Below are 27,023 nucleotides of genomic sequence, written 5' to 3' on the forward strand. Positions count from 1 at the left end.
GGAGTCGTGGAAGTCTCCGAAGAATGTTCCATCAATTGGCTCCAATGGCCCTCCTTCCCCAGTTTCTCAGACTACCTCTTGCAGCTCGACAGAGCCCAAAGCAAGGGGAAAGAGGCGAAAGTGGTTCGAGAAGGTAGGAGCCAAGGCAGAGCAGTGGAGGAGGCCATCTGGCATCTGAGATTCTGACCAGCACCACTGGCGTGCCTGGCGCCTATTCTAGGGTCCAAACATGGTCAACGGGGAAGCCGGACCATTTGATGCAAGTAATCAGGGGGTAGTGTCATGCCGGGCAAATGACAGAAGCACAGCATAACATGCTTGCCTGGGGAAGATGTGGGTTGAGATTGAGGCTATCCGAATGCGAGCATGGCCATCGGATGGCAGTCTGTCTCGAGATGTGTCCTGCAGGGGAGGTGACGACAGCGGACGGAACTAGACTGGCCTGATTCATTACTGAATGGCGCACAGGCCACTTGACGTGTAAATCGTCGTTGTCGTTGAATGTCGACATCAGAAGTAGGTACGTACAATATCAAATACGGGGTGAGAGGGTGGGCAGCTTGAAGCCCAAGCTTTCCTCTTTCCGAGGATACCGCGGCGGAACCAAAATAACCAAGAGACAACAAGACCGAGGAGCTGGTGCGTGCGTGGATATTGAGTTGTCAAGGTTGTGTCGAAGATAGGGATTTCTTTGTCAGCAGAAATCCAGGCATCTTGAATTACCCGAGAATATGGCCAAGAAGGAGATGATGACAGCTGTTAAGGGCGTTGCAAGATTGACAGGAACATTGCTTGAAACAACATGTGAGATAGTGTAGAGAGAGATAGGATAGGTGGTGACCATCAATCAATCAATCCTCAGAGACTCGAGACCCACGCCGTCTGGGAAATGACGGTGCTGGCAAGATGATGTCGTCCAGTGGAAGAGGTCCGCCTCACTTTTGGGGCGGATTCAGGCCCAATCAAGCGCAGTGTGATGGGGCTCCAAGCCCAGTGGGATTCGCTGGCAGCAAGGCAGCCAGGGGAGACAAACACCCTTGTACAGTGTAATCAGCAATGACACACCACACCACTGCCCACTCACTCTCGTGATGCTGAGATGCTCTCTTCTTTGATGTTGTTGACCAGCAAATAGTTGATGACCACAGGCAGTTGACCAACCGTGGCCTTGTTGGTCTTGCAGCAGCAGCAGCAGCAACGGATTGAAACCGACGTACTGCGTAGGGAGCGAGGGAGGCGGTTCCCCGGAGGCTTACACCTTTTGCAGCGCCCTCTTCTTGTGACCGAATGCATCGTTGCCAACTGGAGTGGTGTTGATACTATTGATGCTTCCATGCCGAACAACCAATGCCCCCCCATCCAAGGTGAAGCTGTACACTATGCCCGCGGTAGAGGAGGTCTGACAACTGGCAAAGTGGATGGGCGTGACCGTTCCGGTGGTGTCGTCTAGTCCAGGGCAGGCTCTTTGACAATGCAACCTTGAACAACTTTAAGCCGGCAGGCAGGGAATTGAAGGAAGATCCAGAGATCCAAACCGATCCAGGAATTTGGAGCCGTGATTGGACTTTCTTGGTCATCATATTGCCAGGGTCTCAAAGCGTCCTTTTTGGTGTTGACCGAATGTCCACACATGGAGAGCCGGAGATACAGAAGTTGTGCTCCCTATTGTCCCCGGACAGCTGAATACCCCAGACAGCTCCCTTGACTTTCCGGATAGTCCCCTACTCGGGGAAGCAGCCATGGCACGAGCCGGTCAACAGTCCCTGGTAGTTATTGACTGTCGGTCTAGAGCAGAGAGATCTGAAAGGAGACGGATGCCAAACTGAAAATAGCCATGGCATTCTCGACGCAATTGGGAAGGGAAAAGCCATGGCGGGCGTGGACATGGTGACGAGATTAGAGGATTTCCATTAGAGGCCAGGTGCGGTGAGCTGGGTGCTGGAAAAGGCAAGGTGAGGATGAAAGAGGTCAAGTGTCAGCCGGCGACGACGCCGAAAGGTAAAAGTTGATGACACTAACAATTTCCCCTCATTTGGCTTGTCCGGGCGGGCAGTCAGGGTCACACACACCGGCTGGCGGACAGTTGGTGACGGCTCGCTAGTCGCTATAACCCCCTCTGACGCTGACGCCCGGTGATTGCAGTGAGCGGAACACGGACCCTTCCGTCTCAGCTGCCCTGTGCCCCTCCATCACAGCTTGAATCTGATGAGGTGGCAGCGGCTTATCTCTGCAGCACAGACCACTTTCCACTTTGTCTGGGTGCCTGCCCTGTGCAACACCAAAGTTGGGGAAGGAACTACAGTACTAGGTAGAGTCACGATGGGATCCCGTCATCTGATGCGACACCTCGAAAAGAGGGAAGGTGTTCTGCCAGCACGCAATCAAGAGAAGATGCAGGAGCCTCTGGGACTGGGAGAGTGAGATCAACAGGGCATCCATGGAATGTACGGAATCAAACCAAGGGCAGAGGGCCGGGGACCTGGAAGGAGTCATCACCATCTAGAGGTTTCAGTTCTCCTCTCTTCATAGAGTTTCCCCCACACACCTCAGCACGCAGCAACTGAACCGCCAGCTGTACAACACCCTCTTTGTCCCTCGTTTACAACTGCCAGGCGATGAGACCCGACGGAAGGAACTGGCAGCAAGCCACCACGGGGCACCACCCACCCACACTGTCTCTCTCCCCGGACTTTTCCACCTGCACACTCAATTGCAGTGCCCGTCAATGCATGCAAGGAGGAGGAAGCGGCTCAGGCAGCATGGGTGGTAATTGGTAGAGTGACCACCTCACTGCCCGGCCGCAGCGCAGCGCTCCAAGCCGACCGACGCATCGCATTGCCTTGTTGCCGTCCGTCTTCACGCCCACGACGCCGTCTTCACAGTTCCATTCCACATCTTCCGCAACGGTTGACGACGACGCTAGCCAGCGCACATTGCCCGTCATGATTGGGTTGGGTTGACACGGGGCCAGAGCCAATGACAACCTCCAGCTGGCTTCAGTTACTTCCCTATGTACCCTTCCAGCACAGCCCGCTTAGGTAGGTACTACCAACCAACCTCTACCATACACTCAGACAACACTGGTGCTCTGGAAAACAACAACACCGAAAGAGTTGTACCTCCCTCCCGTCTTTTTTTTTTTCTTTCTTTTTTTTTTTTTTTTTTTTTTTTTTTTTTCCAGTCTTCCAGATGCTTTGTCAGTGTCACACCGACGCATTACCACACACACACACACACACACACACACACACACACACAGGTACACAACCACACACCAAACCATACGCATAGGTACCAAGCAAAAAGCAACGAATATACCCTTTATGCCTGGCGTGGCCCAATGGTGGTGATGATAATGGTGGTATCCGATGCTGGAGAATGTCCATGGCCAAACAAATTATGGCCAACCTGACTGGGCCGTTAGGTACAAGGCCACCCACCACTCCATCCATCATCAAGCATCCAAAGCACCAAACCGGCATCAACCTAGACTACTGCAGCTACTCCCGTCTCGAGGCTCGGCTCCTCGTGTAGAGTCTACAATGGCTCGGGAATTGTCGAATCATGCCCCCGTACAATCTCGAGTATACTCTCGCCTTGATGTCTGTCTTACTTTTCCCCTTGGACTAGTATAGTGTAGTTGGATGGATTGGGATAGGTACAGTATTCCTCCCACGGCTCTCCGCGACGACTCCCTACTTGGACGTGGGGCATCCATCACCTTGATCATTCCGGATTGGTATTCCACCCAACGAATGGAGCCGCTGATCTTCTAAACTCACCAACCGGCACATGTAATCCCGTTCGACTGTGTGTCCTTTTGCTGCTAATCTCAGAATACATCTTGCGCCAACGACCAAGGTTAGCAATCATTTGCGCTGCCTGTGGTAGTGCCAGGAGGCTACGGCAGCAAACCCGAACTTCCTCGATGGGCATGTCGACATCTGGCAACCGATATGGAGCGAAGCTAAACCACTACGGCATGCTTCCAGTCGATACACTACACTACACTACACTACACTAGACCAAGTATGACGATAGAGTCATTACAGTATCCGCCGCCAATGACCCCCTGCTGGCCGAACCTGGGGTGCTGCTGCTGCTGCAAGTGCTACACCAGGGTTTTGTTCGCTGCGGCAGGACACATGCAACACCGCCAAGTATTTGCACCTTTTGCGGCCGTCAACCGTCCTGGCGATGCCTGCTTGCATTCGGCTGTTGTTCGGCTGCCGTATAGACGTTGAGACTCGTTGGCAGATCACGTTGGGTCATCTTCAAGGGACTGACTGCCCAAGCCAGCCAGCCAGCCAGCCAGGCGGCCCACCATGCCTCCATGCCTACCAATCCCACTCACCACCAAGCATATCCGCAAATCGGGGGCAAGATCTCTCTCTCTCTCTCTCTCTCTCTCTGACCACCTCTTTAGCGTACATACATTCACAGCGTATCACAGCAGCCGGCTTTGATTCGTCACTGGTCACTGCAAAAAGAAAGAGCGTCTTCCCCGCTGCCAGGCAACCTCAAATTCGACACGCTCAGGCAGACCGCGGCCGATTGATATAGCTACTACTTTAGCGTCCCGGAAGACGGTGTCATGTCAGTCCCGTCCTCGTGCGAACTTGCAGCTTGCGGGCATACCAAGTATGCAGTACTAGTACGGGCAGGCAGTAGTATCATTGCGCCAATCTTCCACAAAACGTTTAGAGACAGAAAGCCCCCCTGTCCCAGGATACCGTTGATCCTCGGGCCAAATCGTCACCACTTAGCGCAGAGAGCAGGCGTCGGTGTGGGTACTACCTAGTGTAGGGTATTCCTCCCCCCCCAAGAAAAGTAAAGTATCTCATCCCACCCTCTTGGCGCTCTGCCCATCTGAGACTGGAACAAGGACTGGCACCCGCATATCGACGAGGCCTAAAATAATATACACTACACTACACTACACCACACTGCAATGTATGTAGGTACAACGGTACATGCAAGGTGGTAACATGCATCTGGATACCTACCTACCTTGTCCTGGTCCCCAAAAAGCCCACCTCCTCCAATCCTCGAGCCGTACAACGGCGTGCACATCAACAAGCCTCGTGGGACTGACTGGATAAATATCGTTGCTCGCCGTCTGTGTGCCAGTCCTTTTCCCCTCTGAAACACCACCCACTTTGCCAATTCTCTAATTTGTTCGACCGTCACCTCAACAAGAGAGATCTTCCTATCCATCACGCGCCCTAGCACGCCTTAGCAGCACAGCTCATCGGACACCAGCTCTCTTCAACTCCATCCGACCAAGCAAACTTGCCCTCACGATCGTCTCTGCCAAGATTGAGGCTATCTGTGCTCCCGAGAACCACTCCAGATCGTCCCTTCTCGACACCTGTGCTTGCCGTACTGGACGACTACGTCTAGTACCGCGGCAGCCCTATCCAGCTCATCATGAGCCAACCGACCCTTGACGGCCTCGAGACCCATCAGTTAGAGGCCCTATTACACCAGAGTCAAGAGCAAGCTCGCGCTGCTGAGAACCAGGCTCGCGCCATTGAGAATCAGCTCAAAGCTCGATCTTCAGTTCCCACGCCATCCTTCTCAGATTTCGACACTGTGCCGGGGAATTATCGAGTCTCTTCCTCGGGTTCACCAGCAGCCAGCAATGTACGCTCACGAAGCAACACAATACCCCGCAGTGTGGGAGGTGTCGGCATGGTCCCGACTTTGAGCTTCAACGGCAACCATGCACCGCAACCGCCCTTGGTAAGGAAATCCCGCTGGCTGTGATCAAACGCTCAGTCTCACTCATTGTTTGTATAGGAGCAAAGTCGCCCCATGAAGCGCTCAAAGACCACTCATCCCACCACGCCGGCCACTGCTGCCACCACAGTGAGAATGGCGAGGTCCCGTTCAAGCGCATCGGCCCAGCCCGCGTACAGACCGCACAACCCATTTGCTGGATCCGGCCCGGTTACCCCGCCGTATCCCCGGCCTGCGCGGAACAGCCTGCCAGCTACCCACCCCAGTTCCACGATACTGGAAACCGCCTTCAACCTCAACCAGTTGCAGCGCCCTACGGCTACTGCCTTTCTTTACGGAAACCCCAGCTTCCATGCCCAGCTTCCTCAACGGCCGTTGCCGATGGGGTCATTAGCAGAGACTGGCATGGAGATGAATCCAGCTGACTTTATCTCCATGTGGGACCAGGAGGAAATGGCCATGACATCGCCGCTACATACGCAGCCCATTGGTATCCCTACAGCCAGCCATATCGGCCACTTCCAATATCCTGGCGACTCTGGGAATCCGTCAGTGTGCGGCTCCTTGACATCGGCACCTACTCTCGAAACCGTCCCGATGACAAGGTCCAACAGCAATCTAAACGACAATATGCCCAATCACTTTGCCGAAATGGTTCGCATAGAATCTCAGCAACCGAGTCCACGAAACCGCCGCGAAAGCTATAGTCAACCGCAGCCCTTCACGACCTCGCTGCTGGGAAAACGGTCAGCGTCCGATCCTGATTTCCTGGATGCCGACACCAATGGGCTTCCAGTCTCGTTCAATAGCCACCTTTACTCTGCGTCGGCACCCGCAAACACACTTTCCTTGAGCAACCAATACCAGATGGGGAACTTGGTACTGCAGTCAACCTCTGAATCTACGGCTGAAGACGACATCGAACAAGAACTGGATCAGCACCTGTCCATGGAGAGATCGGAATCCAAGGATAGCGAAAAGTCAAATCAGTCCCAGTCGTTGAAGCATCGTGCCAAGGAGGCTCTCGTCCGTCAAAACGTTAACGCCTCCAAGTCCCGACATCTTCAGCCCAAGCCTGCCACAGATGCTACCAAAATGGAATCTTCCGAACCTGCTGGTGTGGCTGGCAAGGACGGAAAGGCTGTCATCACCAAGACCAAATACGAGCGACCCAAGCACCCCAAGGTCAAGTGCCTTCAGTGCAACGAGAACCCAGAAGGCTTCAGGGGCGAGCACGAGTTGCGTCGACACACCGAAGCGAAACATAACATGTTGGTCAAGAAGTGGGTCTGCCGTGATCCAGCTCTCGACGGCATTCCCCATTCGGAAAAGGCCGTCAAGCCTCTTGCGGATTGCAAGCAATGCTCGCAGGGAAAGCAATACGGAGCGTACTACAACGCTGCTGCTCATTTGCGCCGAACGCACTTCAAGGTCAAGCAGTCGCGCAAGGGTGCCAACTCCAAAGGTGCCAAGAGTGGCGCTGGCCAGGCCAGTAAAGCTGAAGAGGAGAAGCGTGGTGGAAAAGGTGGCGGCGACTGGCCTCCTATGTCTGAGCTCAAGCACTGGATGGTGGAGAAGCTGGTTCCCATGGACCAAGAGGGCGCCTTCAACCAGGACGGTGCTGATTCCGACGGCGGTGTTGACCCTGAAGACACGGAGAATGGACTCTTTGACGCTCAATACGTTCAGGCCGGGTTCGGGCTCGCGCCCAGGACAGGTGTCTTTGATGTGGCTGCCTTTGCCGGAGTAGGGGGCAGCTTCCAGGATTTCGACGCGTTGAATGCCACAGCTTTCCCCAACGTGAACGGAGAACTGGGCCTACCAAGTTCAGGTCTCCTCATGGACGCTGGCCTATATGTGCATCAGCCAATCCAGTCCATGCCCATCGCTTCGGCATTTGATTTTGGCACGGCTCCAGATGCGCCGCAACAACATGCCATGACACCGGCCATGACGAGCATCGACAATCACAATTATACATCCCCTGTCTCGTCGACTACCACGATTACCCAAGTCGGCTTATCAGCGGAACACCAATTTCTCATGGCACCGGCCATGCAAGCCTCGCAGAACGATGTGCCGGATATGTCCTTCGATCTGATGTTTACGGCTGGCGCGCAGTGACGCCGGCTTGCTCATGGTCGTCTATTCTGATTCTTTCCTCCGACGTCCGGCTTTTTCACGTGAAATCTTTCTTCACCGACTCTTCATGACAGCGTTTTCTCATGCCGATTCACGCCTTCGATTCTTCTGCTTCTTCTGTCGGCTTTATATTTCCCAATTCCACTTTGTCTGGTTTTGGTCCTCTGGTAGGGCACAGGGGCGCGGTGGATACGTTCCGCAATGGTTCCGCAGGTGTCTCGCTTCCCTCGGGATCCTCGAACCTTGACTCAGACCCTGATCGTCGCACACATGGATCAACTGTCGCACGACCTCGAACTCAGAACGTCCGTGGCGCTTTGAGCAGCACAGCTCCCGTCGGCCGAAACAAGGCCTTCAGCCACAAGAAACTCACCCGACATGCCGCGGATTGACATCATGACGACCAGGGCGTCTCGTCCTTTGGGTGTCACTAAGGTCCGACGTTAGCACCCATCTTTGGAAAATCCTTTTGTTTTCTTGTCACCTATTGTGGTTTTTCTACTTCAGCGTTCTTACATCATTGTTTCAGCTTTCGGTACGACACGACATAAGCAAGCAGGCATAAGCGTTAAGAGGCATTGCGTGTACAGGTTGTTTGGGAAGTACAGGAGATTCAGCCCGACGGCGAACGGTTAGCGGTTAGCGGCGGCGTTCCGCAAGTGGTGTTTCGGATAAGGGACCGTTAGGTCTTGTGTGCGTTTTTCTTTGGGGGGGCTTTTTTGTTTGGGTAGGCTGTCTTGCATGTTCCACGCACGGACATTTGGCTTTACGTGGTTTTTCTACGATGCGATTACCCCCTTGTGTTCATTTGTCACTTGTTGATGTGTTGTCAACAAATCCTGGTTTCTGTACACAGCGATTTCCCAGGTCTCCTCTTTTTCTTTCGTCTATCTTGGGGTTTATGGATTTGAGCCGGCGGTAGATATACAATACCTGGGTATCTCTTTGGATAAGGGCAATTTGACAAAAAGAGAGCAGTTAGCGGAAAGGGCAGCAGACAGAGACAGAGAGTGTGGCAGGGCCACATGCCAGTCTGCCTTATCAGATACCAAATACCAAATACCAGATATCATATCATATCAAAATCTTTCTTCAATGGGTTGGCCACAATCTATCTTGCACACATCTATTCTACCTACCAGAGGCATCTACATATGCAAATCCACAGCCGAGGTTTTCTAGGATAGGTCGTGGATGAATGACGGAAAGAGTATAAGGAACAACGGAACGAAACTTTAGCATGTGATCATCACTGGACGCTGTGCGAACCGAACGCTGTGAGCGAGCGAACGAAAGAAAGAAAATACAATGCATCAAATACAGGCATCGTAAGTATCTACCCGCTCCTACCATGTAAGGTAACCAGCCTTTTTTTTTTTTTTCTTTTCTTTTTTTTCTGTGTCTGTTCTCCCAGCCATGAATCGACACTAGAAAAAGAGGTGGGTACCTCACCAAATTGAAAACAAGAAGAACAAGCGTACAAAGTGACCGGTCTAGGTATGGATCTGGTAGCAGTTCACCGAGTAGGTAGAAGACGGCTGGAGAATGAGAATGAGAATGAAACCAGACTGCCACCAGCCACCAGCTAGTAGGTAGGTAGGTAAAGAGGAACAAGAACAACTATAGCACATGTCCACCTAGTGGAACCTAAAAGTGTTAGATAGGTAGCAAGAGGTAAGTAAGATAAGTAGCTGCCCAGTCACTAGGTACCTACCTCTACCATAGGTCGGTGACTAACGATATCGATAACGATAATAACGAATGAGTTAGAGACGATAAGGAAATTAGGTAGGTAGGTAGGTACCATACCTAGGTAGACAGAGGTAAGGTAGTCTCGTATATGCCGTGTTACCTTTGATGATGATATAGCGAGGTATGGGGATTGAGAGCACCTAGATAAGATTGGATCAGTGTATGTACCTGCCTAGAGGTAAGCAGGTAGGTAGGTAAAGTAAACAAAGATTTCCAGTGTTCCCAGCGATCAATGATCTTCCATCCACCCACCACAACCCTTCTTCCTCTTTAAAAACTTCCACCTACCGATCCTCCCCTCTCCCTTATACTTGGGAGACAAAAACATAGCTGTACCCATCCGCTAGGATTTATGTGACAGATGGAATCTACCGTACCTTACCACCTAACATCGTAATATCGTAGACATTGTAAGTACGAGGCAGGTAGGTACATCCAGACGTGGCAACGACCAATGAAGGAAGGCTTAGCAAGGGAAGTCAACAAACGCGAAACCTCCCGAGTTACCTAGCTCCTAACATACATGCACGGAAATTCGAGTTATCGGGAACTATCGGGGTGCCAATACGACGGGGTGTAGGTATCTACCTAGGTATACTACACCACCACCACCACCACCACCACCACCACCACATGGGAACACCACATGAAGGCAGGTAAAAGAATTTTCTGTCACCTCAGGTTGTCACGAGACCTAGGATTGTTATATGATGTAAGTACCTAGGTAGTGGCATCAGAGTTCCGTCCGTGCGTGGAAGAGTTATTCAGTGTGTTCATTGACAACCGGGAAAGCATGGAAAACGAGGTCGGTTTCCTCTTGAAGATATGAGGAACAGAAACAGATAAATGTGGAAAAGTTTCATGAACCCACCTAGACATGATGTAGGGAGAGAGGCAACATGACGTTTCGGAAAAAAAAGAGACAGAGAACCGAGTGTGTGTACATAACAGCGAAGAGCAAATGTCGTGGCTGGTCCATTTATGTGCTGCACACGCAATGAAGATTTCACTGTATGTATTTGTTCATTGAGCCGTCCCAAGGCGAGGAACCGTTTGGAGTCGAATGTTAGAGGCAACAATGTTCATTTTACGTTGCGAGTATCCCATACCTCATAGCCGTTCCGTTCGCAGCTCCCCCTTACTTCTGCCGAGTATGTCACATTAGGCCAAGTACTTTGTCAATGAATCTAGAAAACCTTCGCTATGAATACCTAATGAAACCGCTCCATCCCATACATGCCCTGACTTTTTGCAAGATGTCCACACAAATGCCGCCGCTTGCCCCTTGGAAGGGCGCCGTGATGTCTTTCTGTACAAGTATATAAAACAAGAGAGAAACCCATCATCGTTCGTAGTCGTCATACCCTGTCCAGATGCCCTGATCCATTCCTATATCTGTTCTCCCCAGCGCCAACCCGCCATATGATGTGCTGTAACCCATGCTGAAATCCATATTTGATAACCACCCCCCAAGCCAATGCCATGCGCCATATTCCGTAACCATATCACATAATCCATATCCCATAATCATACCTCGTAAACCCAAATCTTACTCGCGTACATCTGCCTCAGCATCCCAAACCCACCATCCTTCCCTTCCTCCATCTTGCTCTTCTCCCGCATCCGAATTCGCGCTTCCGAGACTCGAACTGTACACAGCCTCGAATGCTCCCGCGGTCAAATCTAGATCCTCCCCCTCCGGACATCTCTCTGGCGCGCATCTGTCGGCTACTCTCGCTTGAATCCAGTTATCCCTATTCTCAAGGTCGTCGTTTCGTCCTAGCCAGATCACCTTTCCACAAAGCGGGTTCGTGTTTGGATCCGGGTTCAGAGAACTGTCCTGAAGTTCTTGCGGGAGAAGGGAGGCAGCACGTTTGGCAGCCTCGTCCCAGATTTTGTACGAGATGGCGACGACGACCTCGTCGTTAGTGATGTTGTAGCCGCAAGCGCCGGTGCCGTTGGAGGGAGAATAATGATTGAAGGTGGCTTGATGAATCGCCATCGGGGGGTCTTCACCGAGGGGAGGGGGGATTGGGAGGTTGCTGTCGTCGTCATTGTGCTTGAGTCCGAGTCCCAATCCAAGGCCGAGTGCCAATCCGAGCAGCAAGAGCAACAGAAGTGGCAGAAGAACGAAAAAACAGAACCGCCGCCTGTTCAAACCAAGAGGGTACTGCTTCTCAGGCGGCAACAACCTCCGATTGACCCAACTCCTCATCCTCTCCTTCTCTGTGAGTCTCGGCGGTGGCGGCGGATTCGGAATGCTTCCCAGCGTCGTAACCGTATGCGTCGGCACTATCCCGCCCTCACCATGTCGTTCCACATCCAAGCCCGCAGAGCTATTCTTCCCATACCCAAATCCCAAACTCTTTCTCCAGCCCGCATTATTCGCCCCATGCTGGTCGTTGGGAGGCATCGCCTCATCTTTCTCCTCCACAACCGGCGGGTCCATCAAACTGAACAACGAAGGAATTGACATGGAGCGCGGCTTATGCTGCTTCTTGACAAAACTCGGCTGCTTCCTCGCTTCGAAGAAGGGAATGGACGATAGTAGGTTGCGCGTCTGCTGTAGCTTGCTGCGCTTGGGTGGGTTTCGGGGGGTTTCCCATTCGGGGAGGTAGCGGATGCGGCGCTCGACTCGGAGGCGGGTCCTCGTGACATATGCGGGCTCCTGTCTAGCTGCCTCTGGAGATGTATCGAGGGATGGAAGCGATGGGAGTGGTCGTGGGTAGACGGCCGTGGGCGGGGGACTGGGGCTGACCATCCTAAGGCCTGCTCCGAATCCCGGCCACGTTGGAACTGTAGACATTGGGAATATGGAGGATATGGGAGAGACTGGAGCTGGGTCGGTGTCGGCGTGGGAGTCGGTCGGGAAGTCTGGCGGATGGGATTGGAGTGGTGAAGGGAGTGGGATGGGGAGGTCTCTTTCAGAGTCGTGCGAAGCCATCGTGGTTAGCTTGAAGAAATGGAGTGTAAAAAGAAAGATGACGCAATGGTGATGGCGCCGTCGGTGACTAGGCAGTTCCTGGATAGTGATGTTTCTGATGGTGTTTTTCCGCTAACCCAAATGAATGAATGACAATTCGGAAGCGTCGTGCTAAGGGTCGAATTCGAATCCGAATCCCATAGCGTCTCGTGGTCGAGCCGTAGCCGTATCCTGGCTTCAACAGCGATACTTGCGGAAGGGGAAAAAGAAAAGCGTGCAAAGGGAGACACGGGAAGCGAGAGAGAGAAGGGAAGACGGAAGCGGCATCGAGACCAACCCTCCCGTGTGTGTGTGTGCCTGTCACTGCCCGTGTCCCGTCACTGCCTCTTCACAGGCTCACATTCAGCAGCAAGCAGCAGGAAGGTGCGAATGGAATGGTTTCACAAGACCAGCCAGTCACTACCATAGGTATTGAGTGCCAGTCCAGTCACGGCAAGTGGGACGAGAGTGATGAGGAATGTGACTTGCTTGGTTTCCCATCCATTTCTGGAGTGTGAACCCCGCCCTTCTATCGACCCATCGTTTCGTTTCTGGCCCTCATGCCTCTGATCCAATCGGTAGGTAGTGGTGTGATACGAAGAAGGGTAAAATCGGGAAAGGAAACAAAAAAAGTAACGTTTCGTCCGGAAGTTATCTACCTAGCGACAACTGAACTTTTCATCACTCGGCAGAGACCAGTCTCGAACTTTTCAAACATCGGCGGCAGCCCAGGCCAGGAACAGGAAAAGAAAAGATGCAGGGAGTACCCCGCTAGGTAACCCCCGCCCTTCCCACGCGGGCTGCCCACGCTACCACCTGCCCGCCTTAACCACGCGCCCGCAAAAACCAATGCATGCCAGTCAGTGGCAGGGCAGGGCAGCGCAGCGCAGCGCAGTGCCGGAGCCGGACAGCGCCTCCGGCTCAAGTACACTACCTAACGCTACATACATCCACTAACGCGACGCTTCGATGCTTCGACACATGGACGCTACAGCAGGTACACGTCTGCCGGCATTTTACACCAAAGATTAACGTGGTGAACTGCAAAGTGATGATAACTTTATGTTCCGTTTAAAAAAATGGCTGCTTTTCTTTTTACCTTCAATGCCCAGAGCATGGTAAAGTGACGGTAACACGCTAACAGTCAACAGATATCGATTCCCCACGGAAGCGATTCGCGGGCGCCCTGATAAACATGAAACATGAAACATCCACGGAGGGCGCGCGCGCGAAACATCCATATTGGCCAAGACTCCCCGTCCAGGCTGATCAAGCGGCCGACAGCCCAAGCCAGTTTCCGCACCACTTTTCCGTGTGTAGGTAGTAAAAAGAACTTGTCCGACAACCTGAAAACTGAACTGAATCTGGCTCAGAAATCTTCCAGGCTAGGTATTATTTCCCAAAAGCTGTTCAACGAACGACACTTGGAAGTCAAGCCCAAGACACAACTGCCTAACATCATATGTACCAATCAGATTATAGGTAGCAATCACGCCTAAAACAACCAATTCCGGACCTCTAGACCTCTGGAATCTGGAATCTGAGACCTGGAACAGAGACAGAGAGCAATTCCAAACAGCCTAGGTATATATATACTTGGTTCCTGGAATCCAATTCCGAGTCATCGAATATCCTCTTAGTACCAATATAGCATGTGAACGCCAGACCCAATAAATGCAAAACCCAGTATGAAATTAACCTGCCCGACTGGTGTGGTCTGCATCATTTACAAGGCACACTACATATTCTACTGCAACAACATACAAAAAAAAAAAAAAAAAAAAAAAAAAAAAAAAAAAAAAAAAAAAAAAAAAAAAAAGACACATCCCAACCTATTCCATCAACCGTTCTAGGTGAATTTCTTGTACAGTCGAAATCCATACGTCCTGTGCACCCTCGTACAAGTACATCATACCTCGTACCTGTCTGTCCTGTCCTATGGCTGCTGTACAACCCCAACATCACCATCATCATCATCATCATCATCATCATCATCAAAGATTCTGGAACAGACCATCTCAATACGAGCTCGAAAACGACATCTGTTTAGATTAATTAATCGGCTTTTTATATTACGTGCAGCTCAACCCTAAAGACTTACTTCACGATCTCGATACGCAACCTAACTAATGCCCACCACACCCTTGTCTTTACTTATCCCGTGCAGCTCGTGTAGTGTGGTTGCAGGTAAACGGTAACCGACGTACATCAAGGTTGGTGACGTGGACTTTGTGTGTTCTCGTTCAAAGGTTCGTGTGTTTGTATGTTCGCATGTTTGCAGGTACGGGCGCAGGGTACAAAGTAACGACACAAAGTTGAGAGGTACAATAGAGTGTGGAAAGAATCAATGAAAACAAGCAAGCATCTGGATGCTCAAGGTCCCGGGCGGGCCCTTCCATCCTTGTCCCGGCACGTGCGACTGTTCGGGTCCTTCCGTCGTCCATCTCCGTCGCTGTTCAGATCCAAGTTTCTTCACCTTCGTCGGTGATCGGCCTCTCGGCACCGGTAGGGACCCCGGTACGGGAAGCGGGTGTGTTAGCCAGGTGTTAGGTGCTGCTCGGGTTACTCATCTTTAACTTTGATAAATCCGGGGGGGGAAACGATCGTTGGCAATGGACGTAAATGGCCCTAGATGACTGAACGGGTTTGCGCATCAACTTATATGCCTCCCTACTTCGATCACAAGTACATAAGGCGGGCAGTTAAGGTTCGGGTTCGGGTTCAAGGCCTAGCGGCCGTCATTATTTCTACACTGCATTGGTATCAATCATCTCATCCCGTCGAAAAAACCCATGCCTGGGTATCAAACAACAACTGTCCCTGAAATCCATGACTAAGGTCTTATCCAACTTTGCTTACTTGCTTGCTTGCCATTAACCAGATGGGAATTTGTTTGCTCTACTCCCTCTCTCTTTTCCTTCGTCCTCCCCTTCATCAAATATCCAGATTTCCAGACTTTTTTGGTACAAAATGCTCAGCAGTAAATGATTGACTAGAAAGAAATTCCCGACCCAACACGACATGCAAAACTTCCTTCCCATTTCTTGTTGCAATACATACCCAAGACCCTTGTCCTCAAAACTCCAAGCCAAGCCAAAAATGCATTGCGATTTGCTCAACCACGTGCGGAACAAAGGAAAGCTTCTTTCCCACGTACAAACTCCCCAACCAGCCCGACACAGCTAGTTCACTTCACTTCACTTCAATTCCTCCTCTTACCCCGGGGCTAAATAGGCGTAAAATACCCCGGCACCTTCTCATCCCCATGCGGCATCGGGTCCGGGCTCTCCACAGTCGGATAACTGCTCGTCCTTTGATGGCTCGGATACCTCGTAATCAGCTCCCTCGTCTTTCCGACCGGCACGCGCCCGGCATAAACCACCTCTTCATAAGCAGGGGACGCCACGTCGTGCATGCCTCCTCCCCCTCCAAACTTCTCATTCTGATAATGAGGACTAGCAGGATTACCGACCATGGCATTACTAGGTGCTAGCGCTGGATCGAAGCCATGATGATTATGGAAGGAAGGGGGGCGACCACCAAACTGCTGTCCGCCCTCCCCGCGAGTTTTTCCTGGCGTGGCCCATCCTATCAATGCGCCCATGACGCCCATGAGGATGACGATGACGTATGTTAGAAGCAGACCGAGCGCGATCAGAGCTTCTTGGATGACTCCGTTGCGCAGCGACCTGATCACTTTCCCTACGGCCTCGTTGATCTCGTCGGTGGTGACTGCGCCGGGCTTGGCCAGGAAGCTCGAGAGGTCGCCGTCACTACCCATGCTCTGCGCCGCTCCGGCGGAAAAGATGTCGTCGTCGAACCGCGGGAGGGTGACCTTGGCATGGTCGTGCACCCACGTCAGACCGTCCTGGACGGCGTCGATCTTGCGGCCAATGAGGCAGCCGACAACGTCGCGGGCGGTGTCGAGGAGGACGGTGCCGTTGAAGACGGCCACCAGAGCGTGGTCAATTTGGTCGTCGAGGACGGTGAGGGTGTTGTTGACGGATTCTGTGGCCTCGCGCACCCAGCCAAAGAGATCGCTGTTGATGTCGGATTCCATGTTGGCGACGACTGCGTTGGAGCTGTTGGCCCAGTTGTTGCTCACTTGCTTCAGAGTCCCGACCACGTCACCGGCGAAATCGCCCACTTGCGCTGCAAGCTCAGGTGCCTTTTTCTCGATCTGCCGGAGAAGCACCCACTGGAAGAGGCAGGACAAGATACCGGCGACGGCGAGCGACAGCACGAGAAGGGCGGGCAGGGAGGTGGCGTACGCAAAGGCCCATCTGATCAAGAGGTAGTTCTTGCTGTCTGTATCCTTGGTCCACCATTTGGCGAGTCTCATGCCGCCGTCGGCAGTCCAGCGGCGCGAGGCGATGTAGATGGCGTCCTGGGAGTTGAAGGCGTTGGCGTCCATTCGGGCGGCCCGCTCCCTTTCGCGCTTGAAGTCGCGATATTCAATGTAGCCCATGACGAAAATGGCGAGTACGGCGAGGATGATGATGACGACCAAAAAGGCAATCTTGGCTTTGTAAACGAGGGTGACCAGGGATTCGAAGAAGTCGTTGAGGAAGGAGTTGTTGGAGCAGAAGGACAAGGCTTGCTTCTCCGCGGTGGGGAAGATGGTGGGCTCAATCGTGAACTCGGAAAAGGCGACATCGATCTTGTTCTTGACGAGGTTGAAGGGGATGGCGAGGGCAGACTCGGTCAGGTTTTTGGCTTCGTCAAATGTCGGGATCTTTTGGTCGAGGACATCCAGGCCATTGACGACGCCGCTGGCATTGATCTTGATTCCCTGGAGGTCCCTGATGTGGCTGTCAATGTTGATGGTTGGAAGTTGAATGTCCTTGCTGATGAGGCCAATGCCGCTGTTGATGAAATCCCTTGCCTTGTCGATGGCACTCTGGAAGCTCTCCATGTCGTCGGTGATACCCTTGGTGATGGACGAAATGGCGTCGTTCATCACCTTGGTTGCGCCCTCGACTACCGCGGTCGCCACGTGTAGACCGCCGTGGATGAAGGCTGCCACCAGACAGGCAAAGGTGCCGATGTACATGTTGATGACAAACATGATGATGGCCTGGACCCCCGTGAGGATCATCTTGAGGACTGATGCCATTGCTTCGACCGCCTTTTGCATGCTGCCGGCGGCCATGACGTTGACGCCCTTGGACATGTAATAAGGCATGGACGCCATGGCGCTACCGACGTCTTCGACCTTTGTACATGCTGAGAGGGCCTTGGCCTTGGCGTCGCCGAGGTTTTCCTTGAGGTTTGCTGTGAGGATGATGACCCGAATCAGGACCAAAATCAACAGAATCGTCCACCGGTTGAACCATAGCTGTGATAGCCTCGCTCGCAAGCCGAGATAGGGAGTGATTCGGGGATCGGTATCGGGGTGCGATTTTAGCTGGGGCTCGGTCTGTTGGTCATTGTGAAGGTTGACGTTTTGCCATGGGGTTGCCGTATTAAGAGAGAGTGGGACTGGGGGGATGCCGCCTCCATTCTTTTCGTTGTAAACCATGGTATTGATATATCGTTCTTATTCTTGAACCAGCAAGATGGTGTAGTAAATCGTGGAGTTGTCTACTAATTGTGCAAAAGTCGAAAAGTGAAAAGGAAAGCGAATGCCGTGAGACCGCGTAGTGTATGTCTGCTAGTAAAAAAAATAAGAGACGGAAAAATTGCTGTTCACCCGTCTAGACCAGCTGGATGAACACTCTCGAGAAGGAATTACTGAGCCGAAGACCGGGAAAGGGGAAAAAGGGAAATGCAAATGAGCAAGAGAAAGGAACAAGAGAAGCGAGTCAAAGGAAACAAGAGGGTATCCAAAACAGAAAGGCTTGCCCACTATGACTGCATACTGGAGATATGAATAGGTGAAGAATGGGAAACGAACAGGTGAGGAGGTGAGTGAACAATAGAAAGAGAGTGCGTCAATAAGACGACGGACGGGAGAATAAGACGGACCCAGGCAGGCTAGTGACTTGACTGGCCCGGACTCCCGGAGGCTGGTGGGCCACTGAATAAGTCGAGAGTCGGGATGAAGGACCCAAAGATGGGATAACAGGTGATGTGCAAATGACAATAGGCGCACCGGGTCCCAGAATAGGGAGAAGGCCCATTGTTTCTTGAAAGCACATTGCCTTTGTTCGACTCTGTGTGCGTGAACAGTGGAGTGGGAGGAGGCTGATCAAGGGGTAGTCGTCCCGTAGCCGCGGTGGTTGTCTAAGCGCCCGGACTCTGGCAGCCAGTCGTTCTTTGTCATGGATCGATCCTTGAAGACCCCGGATTTCCTTGGTGGAGAGGCAGCCCATCAATGGATTGATGGATCAATGTGAGCCTGTCGTCTTGATGTCTGGCGCGCTTGCAGCCGGGCCATGCTGTTCATGAGACAAGGTTATCTGATGGTATTCGGGAGGGCTCATCATGCTCACGGCAAGGTGAACAATGTGTGCCGGTCCTGTAGACAATGGGTCACCGTGATGTCCTTCACCACCATCACCCTCTCTGGTCTAGAGTCTGTGGCAGAGCAGATGTCGGGTTTCAATTGGGGCCGGCCGCGAGATCTGGCCTCAGTAAATCCCTGGTGTTTCCGATGCCGAAATGCAATGCGTTGCCGGGAAGTGGAAAAAAAAAGGAAAGAAGAAGAAAAAAAAGAAGGTGGCACTCAAAAGTGGAAGGCGTTCCTGCGTTTCAACCGCGGGCTGTCTCCGGCCAGTGATTGGTACCTGACAAGGGTCCAACAGACGCGCTTCCACTTCTGCCGATGCCAAGTGGAAAGTGGGGCCACTACCCGCTGGAGCCCTGACAGCCAGTGGATGAATGACCTGGAGGCTCTGAAAGCCCAATGACGACAACTGACCCGACAAGCCCCAGGGGAGACATGGAGAGGCCAGCAGCCGGGCGCTTCCATTCTGCCGTTTCAAAAATGTTAAATAAAGACTTTGTATGACGAATCGGTTCAAATGACTCACGCAGAGAAAGGAATTGCCGCGTTCATTTATTTGGTCTGCGGCCGACGGTTGTTGTTTGGTCCATGGGGATTTGCATTTGGCCATGTCCATTCATACAAGTAGGTACTTATTTTAGCGGCAGGCAGAGGGCATGATCCGTGCGCCAGAGGCACGTGACAGTTCATTCTCAAATGTCTCCAACCTGCCTCTGCCTGCCGGTGAGCCAAGCCGATAAGATAAGGTCTGGTCCAGCGACTAGGTAGAAAGACCCCGAAAGCAAAAACACCCAAATCAACAACATACAACACCTTGGATTTATCGCTCGGACGGAGGCATCATGCCAAGTAGTGAGGCGGCACTGAAAAAAGATAAATACACTACGGCTAACACCAAGATCACACTCGGTCAAAAGACCATCCTGTTTCCCTCCCCAGTGACGCTTACGTCTGCTTTGACTGACCTTTCACCCAATCTTCGAAGCTCTCCATGGCCTCATGCTCCGGATCCTCTCCGGCCTTGTCATCATTGCCAGCCTCATCACCATCGCCGGCCTCGTCATTATTACCGGCTTTACCACCCGTCTCGCCCGAGTTCCTATCACTGCCCGACTTGCCATCTGGATTGGCATCCGTGTTGCCATTATCGACGGCCTCACTAGCCTCAGTAATCTTCTTCATGAGCACACCCCCGGCCGCCGACACAATGACGCCGGGAATGGCCTTGAGAGCGCCCTTTCCAACCGACTTGATGCCGTGCCAAAGTTTACCCCAGAAGCCTTCAGTGTTCGTTGAAGCCACCGACTCGAACGACTCCGTCGTCGTCAGCTCCACAAGTGTCTCGAGTGCCGCATCGCCCAGGATCAGGCGCGCCTTGAGGCCTTGGTGTACTTTATCTGCCTCGGCCGCCGCTTCCATGTCCTCCTCAGCTTCGTCAGCCTCCCCGGCTTCATCATCAGCCTCGGCGCTCTCGTCGGGCTTCCGGCCATCATCACCGCCCTTAGAAGGCGCTACTGACTCAACAAGCTTGGGCATGCTCTCGGCTAGCGATTCGGTCTCAGCGCACTCTTGCAGCAGCGATAGGAGACGCTTATCCGCCGAGCCGGCCTTGGCGGACTGCTGCAGTAGCTTCTGGATGAAGGCGTTCATGCTCGTCTTGACCTTGGGCATGTTGTCGGTGGCGGTCCCGTTGCCATTCGGTGGTTCACCTGTGGTAGTCGTTGGCAGGACCCCACCTTCGTTGGGATCAGCGTTGATGCCGGCCTCCCCTCCTTGTGCTGACTGGTCACCACCTTCCTGGTCACCACCTTCCTGGTCTTCAGTGTTCTCTTCACCCGCCTCTCCGGGCTTCCGGTTGGCACCGTCCTTGTCCAACGACTTCTTGACCAGGCCGCTAACGCCTGAAATGAGGGCCCCTGCGGCGCTGCTGATGGCCGCGGTGGCCAGCTGTGCGCCGATGGTGCCGCCCTGAATTTTGTAGTTCCAGAACCCCTCAACCCGGGGGCTGCTCCCGATCGCGTGCTTCGCCATCAGGTCCCAGACCTTCAGCCGCTTAATCGTAGCTTTGTCAAGCGAGAAGAGCGTGTCTAACGCGGCCTCACACAGCACTGCGCGACCCAGAGAGCCGGGATCCAGTGATTCGGACGACGCTTCCGTGTCGGCTTCTCCAACGGCCCCCTCTCGCAGGGTAGAGGTACGTTTGGTCTTGGAGTTCCGAGCGTGCATGGAGTGGCAGAAAGCGTGGGCATAGATGGCAGCTAGCTTTCCGGACAGACCCAAAGAGGCGGGCAACCCCACGTCGGAGACGCGCTCGCTGAAGGTCTGGCTGAAGGATTTGCCCCGGGTCATGATCTGCTTTAACTGGTAGGCCTCCGACGAGGGATCGGGCTGTTCTCCGGATTCGGCCTCGCTGCTTTCGTCGTAGTTAACTGCCTCGACGCTCAGGTCGGCCTCGAACGCCTCGTCATCGCCCGCCTCGCTAGGCTGGGCCGTCATCTGCAGCCATGAGACCTGTAGTGGCCCCTTGGGCATCTTCTTCTCCGACATGGCCAGGGCCTGGATGAAGGGCGCAAAGATGTTGCCCATCTTGCCGATCAGAGTGGCCTGGTTGATCTTGCCTCCCATGACGTGGACGCCGATGGAGACACCGTCGCTGCTTCGGATGACAGGCGCACCAGAATTCCCACCGTAGGTATCTGAGCATCAGGTTAGAATGGAATATCAGCTCACATGTTCGTCTAGATAGGATATCAAAACGAGGAACTCGTACCAATCTTGTACTCAAGCAACAACTTGGCTTTGACGACGTCAAACTTGACCTTCATGAAACACTCGTACATGTGTTCGCCTTTGTCCAGATCTCTGCAGTCATGGTTAGTCTAGCCATGGCTCGCACGGAGACCTCCCCTCCCTGTCTATTTATAATGGAGTGCAGAGGAGCGAGCTCCTAGATGGGTAGGTAGGGTTGACAGAGAGTAAGTCAGCTCTTACCCCGGATATCCCACGACTCCGAGCTCCATGTTCCCGACCAGCGGTGTGTCCACGTATTTGATCGGCTTGATCCCATCAAACGGCTTGTTTACCTTGATGAAGGAGACGTCGTGGTGAGACTCTCCGAACTTCATTCACTCCGACGTAGTCGCGACCTTGACGCCTTTGCGGAACTGGACACTGGGAGAACCTGCGCCGGTGTGTGTCAGTCATACCTAACTAACTTCTTACCTAGTGATGAGTAACGCTGAGAGAAACAGTGATAACAACACATACCAATGGAAGCGCGGCCGTTGTACCCTATGTACGCCTTGATCTCCACGACCTGGTTGAGGTAGTGTCCCCAGTCAAAGACGCAATGGCCCGCGGTAACAATCAGGTCGGGGGCGATAAGCCAGCCCGTCGCGATCAGCGTTCTCGGGCTCTTGGTGCTTGGGTCCTGGTACACCAGGAAGAGCTTGACGATGGCTACACCACACAACAGATTTACCGCGTCAGCAGACATTCGGGAAAGTTACATTGATAAACTAGGTACTCAGGGGATTGAAAGACTCACATCTGTACTTCCCACCGGGCCCAAAGTCCCTGGCGTTCACCTTCTTCCGATTATCGACATCAAAGACAGTTTCAGCAGGCGCAGGGCCATTAGTCGAGAGGACGGCCTCGAAACTCTCTGGCGCCTTGGAGCTGGTGTTCTTGAGGCTCCAGACGGCAACGTTGCTGCTCTGGTTCTTTTTGGCGCCGCTGATGCCGCGGTCCTTGCTCGACAGGGCGTTGGAGCTTCCGATGACGGTAGTACTGAACGGAGGCGCAAAGCCATCGTTGGACGGAGACGGCTTGTTCTTGGTAGAGGTGGGCAGGCCGGTAGGGACCTTTTTGTTGGCTGGAACGGTGCCGGAAATGTCAGAAGTCGGCGCGGCGTTATCGTTGTCTTGGGTGGATCCCTGCGGTCGATTGGCGGGCTCGACCCCGTTCGATGCACGTGGTGTTGTGAGTCGATTAGAGTTAGGCATATTGTTGAGGGACGTAGTTGAGAGATTAGAATGAGTACTAGGCAAAGTAGGTATTTATGGAGGAAATGGACTGAGGCTTTCGCATTGATCTGCTACGGAAAAGCAGGACACTTGGGCAATTTATATTCATGTTGCGGATATCAATGATGAGTCCCCCCCTTCCCTCCCTCGTGTACCTAATGATCCATTATGCTCAAATCATGTCAACATTTCGACGTGCCGACGAACGAAGGAGACACTCCCAGCCGCCGCTCCTCCTACCTCTACCAATATTGGCCTCGTTGTTCCTCGCGATGTCTTGTATACATGCAATTTACATAGATCGGTATCACCAACGCCATCACCGAGAAACAGTGTCATCGTACAATAGAGACATGCGCAATCACCTCTTACACACATACGTGCTTGGTATTACAGGGAGCGTCTACCTCTACATCCCACTCTGAGAATGTATCATTGAGTTCTGACCCAACAAATCGAGCCATTGGTCAATTCCATGGCGGTCTAGACCCGTAACGTCTACGATGACACAGAGTCAAGACAGCGGGGTTGATACTCGCACAAGAGCCGAGTATACTCGGACCTTGGTCACACTTCCCCGTAGTAAATAAGCTGGTACAGAATCCGAGTATCTGGGCAATATAGGTACCTACGTACGTAGGCAGGATCAAGTAGGTCCTTGTATCACGGAGGACCACTGGTCCTTATGCTACCTCTATGTTATTTGAAGCTGTGATACACCCGGTGAGGACCTGAAACATCTATGATAGCACAGAGTCTAGGTACCTAGACGGCCACTTTCAAACCTCCTCATTTTCGTCCGTAGGTAGAGGTAGACTCCACGGCAGGCTCAACTTTTACTCTCCTCTCTTGTCGCTCCTCTGTTCACTGGACAGAACTCAATATGCACACTATGGTACAACCTACCTTATATCAGCACAGACATGCCACAGCTGATCTCACCTGGTGATAGCTGGCGCGGAAATTGGCCCGTTCAACCGTAAAACATTGGGCAAATCAATCCGCCAGGCTTTATCCGCCTCGTAGAAGATCTCATAGAAGCGAGAGATGGAAATATGGCTTGAGGGGCAATTTCGAAGGTCCCAAGTAGGACCGACCGACTTGGATTATGAACAACGAACCCATATTAAGAGGGAAAAAGGAATGTCAATGGATAATTCCCATGTGAGACTGCAAAGAGCAAGCGGGGTTCATAGATGCGATGACAGCCCACATCGATGGGATTTAAAGCAACAGCCAAAACATGAGCTAAAGATAGGTAATACACGATTTCGACGAGAACAGTCTCTGAAGAGGTAGTTTGTGCAGTCTATACATACCTACTAATAATAATGTAAGATGGGGTATCATTTTACAACCGAAAACGTTGCTAAAAACATGCTGCCGCATCCGCCGCCCGCTCCCTTGGTGTCTGGTGACCACACGCACCAGAATCCTCCATGGATGTATGTATGTCGCATAGATCCCACAGTTTAACACCCTTTCTTCACCTCATCCATCCCATCCCAACCTACTTTCCGATGTTCTGCACCACAACCCTTATCCAAACCCTAAACAACCAGTGTGGAGGTATTTAAATACTTCTGTCTGATCCTCCTTCTGACACTGGCGTTGGGTTCATTTCAACCCTGTCGTTCCTGTGCTGCTGCCTTGCTTTGGAGCAGGCATAGTCTTTTGCTCTTTCTAAACCTCTTCCTCCGTCTCAATTCTGTTGATCCTGTCGCACCGGCTTCCTCTCGTTCTTGTCACATCCATGACCCTGTATATACTTTGCGTGTTCGATCGCGAGACTCGACATGTTGTAGGTATGTAGAGTCATGAAACGGTTGATTTCGTTGGACGTGACGGTCGACGTGTATTTGGAATCTCATGAAATAGCCCCGAGAGTATGTACCGACTTCAACCCAACCGAACCGATCCGTATTTCTGTTCTCTCCTTGGTGTGATGCAAGCGATTTCTATTTCCCCTTTTCAACCTCGTTGTCTGGTGCCGTTCATTGTGTCCATTGGTGCTATAAACGGTGATGATCGTGCTTCAAATTAACGTGTTTGTGCGTGTTTCTCTTTCCTTCCTTTCGGCCTGCTTTGCTAAAGAGGCCAAACATCGGGCTGGCCAAGTCGAGATAGACCATAGCATTTTGACCAATCTTCCAGAGACTATCAAACGAGCAATTGCCGACTACTCGTAAAAGGGCGAATGAATGCTTTCGTGGTGTTGGCGCATGCACATCGGCATCTGTCCGCCGGTCTGTGCTGTTTTGTGTGATGGACGGGTTGATGGACCGAGTGACTGCGGCCCATGAATGTAATGAGTGTTGGTGTTTGTTGATGGAATACACTCAGCATGATACTGTAATGCCAGATGAATGTTTCATCCTCGGGTGTCGCAAGTGATGCCGGCACCGGGTAATTAGATGTTGTGAATATGTTATCGATCAGTCGATCTGATAATCATCGGCTAGCGGATGCGAGGGTGCGAATTGGCGCAAATCCTGGAAATTCAAACTGTACCGAATGCGCGGCCGTTGACGGATGATGTGTTATGTGATGGTGTGCTGATTTGAATGGGATGGGGTTTGTGACATCCGCCGGCGACATCCACCAAATTTCGGAAAGCTGCGAACCATTTTTCGATCCGAATCGGGCTATGTAACGAACTTTCAAAGTTTCTTTTGTTGGAAGGTATGACGCTTCGTCGCTGTTCAATCCTTTGGCGCAACTTTGGTTTCGTCGTACTTGTGCTTTTTGTCGCGTCACCACAACATCTCATCCTAATACATTATAAAAAAAAAAAAAAAAAAAAAAAAAAAAAAAAAAAAAGAGAGAGAGAGAGAGAGAGAGAGAGAGAGGAGTGTCCGAGAGCGGGGCCCCTTCATGATCTCATCCAATATCATTTTCCCCGCTCTACTCAGGCACTGCACTGCACTGCGCTCACTCACACAACCCTCTGCTTCTTTGTCTTGCTCTTGCCGCTGCCGCCGCCGCCATCTTCTTGTTGTTCTTGTTGTTGTCGTCCATCATCGTCAGCGTGGTTCTTTCCCGCCAGTAAGTGTTTTATGGTGGGATCGGGTATAATCAGCTCCCCTCCTGGTCCTAGTGGAGGGATAACAAGCTCATTATCTATACCTTCAGCAGCGCCGTACCCTTCATCCCGCTCGTTCTCGGCGGCGCAGGGCTCGCATTCTTGGTCGAATTCGTGCTCCTCGATTTGCACGCCAAAGGCGCATTGGCCGAAGACGCCCGTGTTCTTGGCTTCGAGGCACGAGAGCTCTTGGGAAAGGTCTTCCCAGACAAAGTGCTCGGTGCAGTGGGGACACGTGCCCGAGAAGACGATATGGCGGCACATGGTTGTGGGTTGTTTGTTTGTTTGTTTGTGGAGTGTGTTGTGTGTGTGAAGGGATGGTAAGGGGAGAAGGGAATGGTCTGAGTGATGAATCCTATATATCTATATATTGTTCGTGTTGAAGAACAAAAGGGAAAAAAAAGTGCGTTCGTCAAATGCCGACGGTGGAAGGAGGTGAACAACTGGACTGGAGAAAAATACAGTCCCTAAAGGACCAATTCATCGACAGATATGCCGTGGGCCCCAGTCGATGTCTTGTTCTTGGTCTCGATGAGAGTTGCGGTTCGTCAAAGCTGGAGATTGAGGGATTTGGTCACTCCACTTGGCATACCGGGGGATGGAATATTGGGTAGCTTGGAAATTGGCACGATACGGGAATCACGAAGGTCTTCTTCTTCGGGGTTCTGTAACCGGACGAGAGAAAAAAAAAAAAGAAGAAGAATACAGTAGATGGAAATCGATGATGGACTGGATGGACGAACGGATACCTAGCAAACCCCGGGCATCGGACATGTCTCCGGCATCAGACATGATTGGGCTCTTGAAATCGGAGATGATAGTCCGTGCACCATAACAATTGAGTGAACGGCAACCGTTGCAACGATGGTC

General features: G+C 52.2%; 6 protein-coding genes across 6 annotated transcripts; 2 read left to right on the forward strand and 4 right to left on the reverse strand.

Annotated features, from left to right (window-relative positions):
- Positions 1–4,181: 4,181 nt before the first annotated feature.
- On the forward strand, positions 4,182–4,473 carry B0T23DRAFT_383319 (uncharacterized protein; the record flags this gene model as incomplete). Its single annotated transcript, XM_062837405.1, has 1 exon — positions 4,182–4,473. A coding segment is annotated over exon 1 (269 nt), but the record flags the coding sequence as incomplete, so codon positions are not given.
- Positions 4,474–5,324: 851 nt separating this feature from the next.
- B0T23DRAFT_178236 (uncharacterized protein) lies at positions 5,325–8,290 on the forward strand. Its single transcript, XM_062833033.1, has 2 exons — positions 5,325–5,745; positions 5,803–8,290. Exons 1-2 carry the CDS (start codon positions 5,431–5,433, stop codon positions 7,864–7,866), a joined length of 2,379 nt encoding a protein of 792 aa, XP_062692368.1. The 5' UTR covers positions 5,325–5,430; the 3' UTR covers positions 7,867–8,290.
- Positions 8,291–11,091: 2,801 nt separating this feature from the next.
- B0T23DRAFT_178258 (uncharacterized protein) lies at positions 11,092–12,869 on the reverse strand. Its single transcript, XM_062833034.1, has one exon. The coding sequence runs from the start codon at positions 12,578–12,580 to the stop codon at positions 11,186–11,188; it is 1,395 nt and encodes a 464-aa protein (XP_062692369.1). The 5' UTR covers positions 12,581–12,869; the 3' UTR covers positions 11,092–11,185.
- Positions 12,870–15,731: 2,862 nt separating this feature from the next.
- On the reverse strand, positions 15,732–18,325 carry B0T23DRAFT_178316 (plasma membrane fusion protein prm-1). Its single transcript, XM_062833035.1, has one exon. It carries the CDS (start codon positions 18,117–18,119, stop codon positions 15,825–15,827), a length of 2,295 nt encoding a protein of 764 aa, XP_062692370.1. The 5' UTR covers positions 18,120–18,325; the 3' UTR covers positions 15,732–15,824.
- Positions 18,326–19,991: 1,666 nt separating this feature from the next.
- B0T23DRAFT_430148 (uncharacterized protein) lies at positions 19,992–23,050 on the reverse strand (the record flags this gene model as incomplete). The annotated part of the gene is made up of 5 exons (XM_062840229.1): positions 19,992–21,742; positions 21,817–21,908; positions 22,176–22,227; positions 22,314–22,505; positions 22,594–23,050. 5 exons carry the CDS (start codon positions 23,048–23,050, stop codon positions 19,992–19,994), a joined length of 2,544 nt encoding a protein of 847 aa, XP_062692371.1.
- A 2,846-nt stretch (positions 23,051–25,896) lies between these two features.
- Positions 25,897–26,452, reverse strand: B0T23DRAFT_383329 (uncharacterized protein). Its single transcript, XM_062837406.1, has 2 exons — positions 26,204–26,452; positions 25,897–26,116 (listed from the first exon to the last, which is right to left on the reverse strand). Exons 1-2 carry the CDS (start codon positions 26,415–26,417, stop codon positions 26,007–26,009), a joined length of 324 nt encoding a protein of 107 aa, XP_062692372.1. The 5' UTR covers positions 26,418–26,452; the 3' UTR covers positions 25,897–26,006.
- Between the last annotated feature and the right edge of the window lie 571 nt (positions 26,453–27,023).

The sequence above is a fragment of the Neurospora hispaniola genome (genome assembly GCF_033458365.1).
Source record: "Neurospora hispaniola strain FGSC 10403 chromosome Unknown B0T23scaffold_5, whole genome shotgun sequence".
Lineage (NCBI taxonomy): Eukaryota > Fungi > Ascomycota > Sordariomycetes > Sordariales > Sordariaceae > Neurospora > Neurospora hispaniola.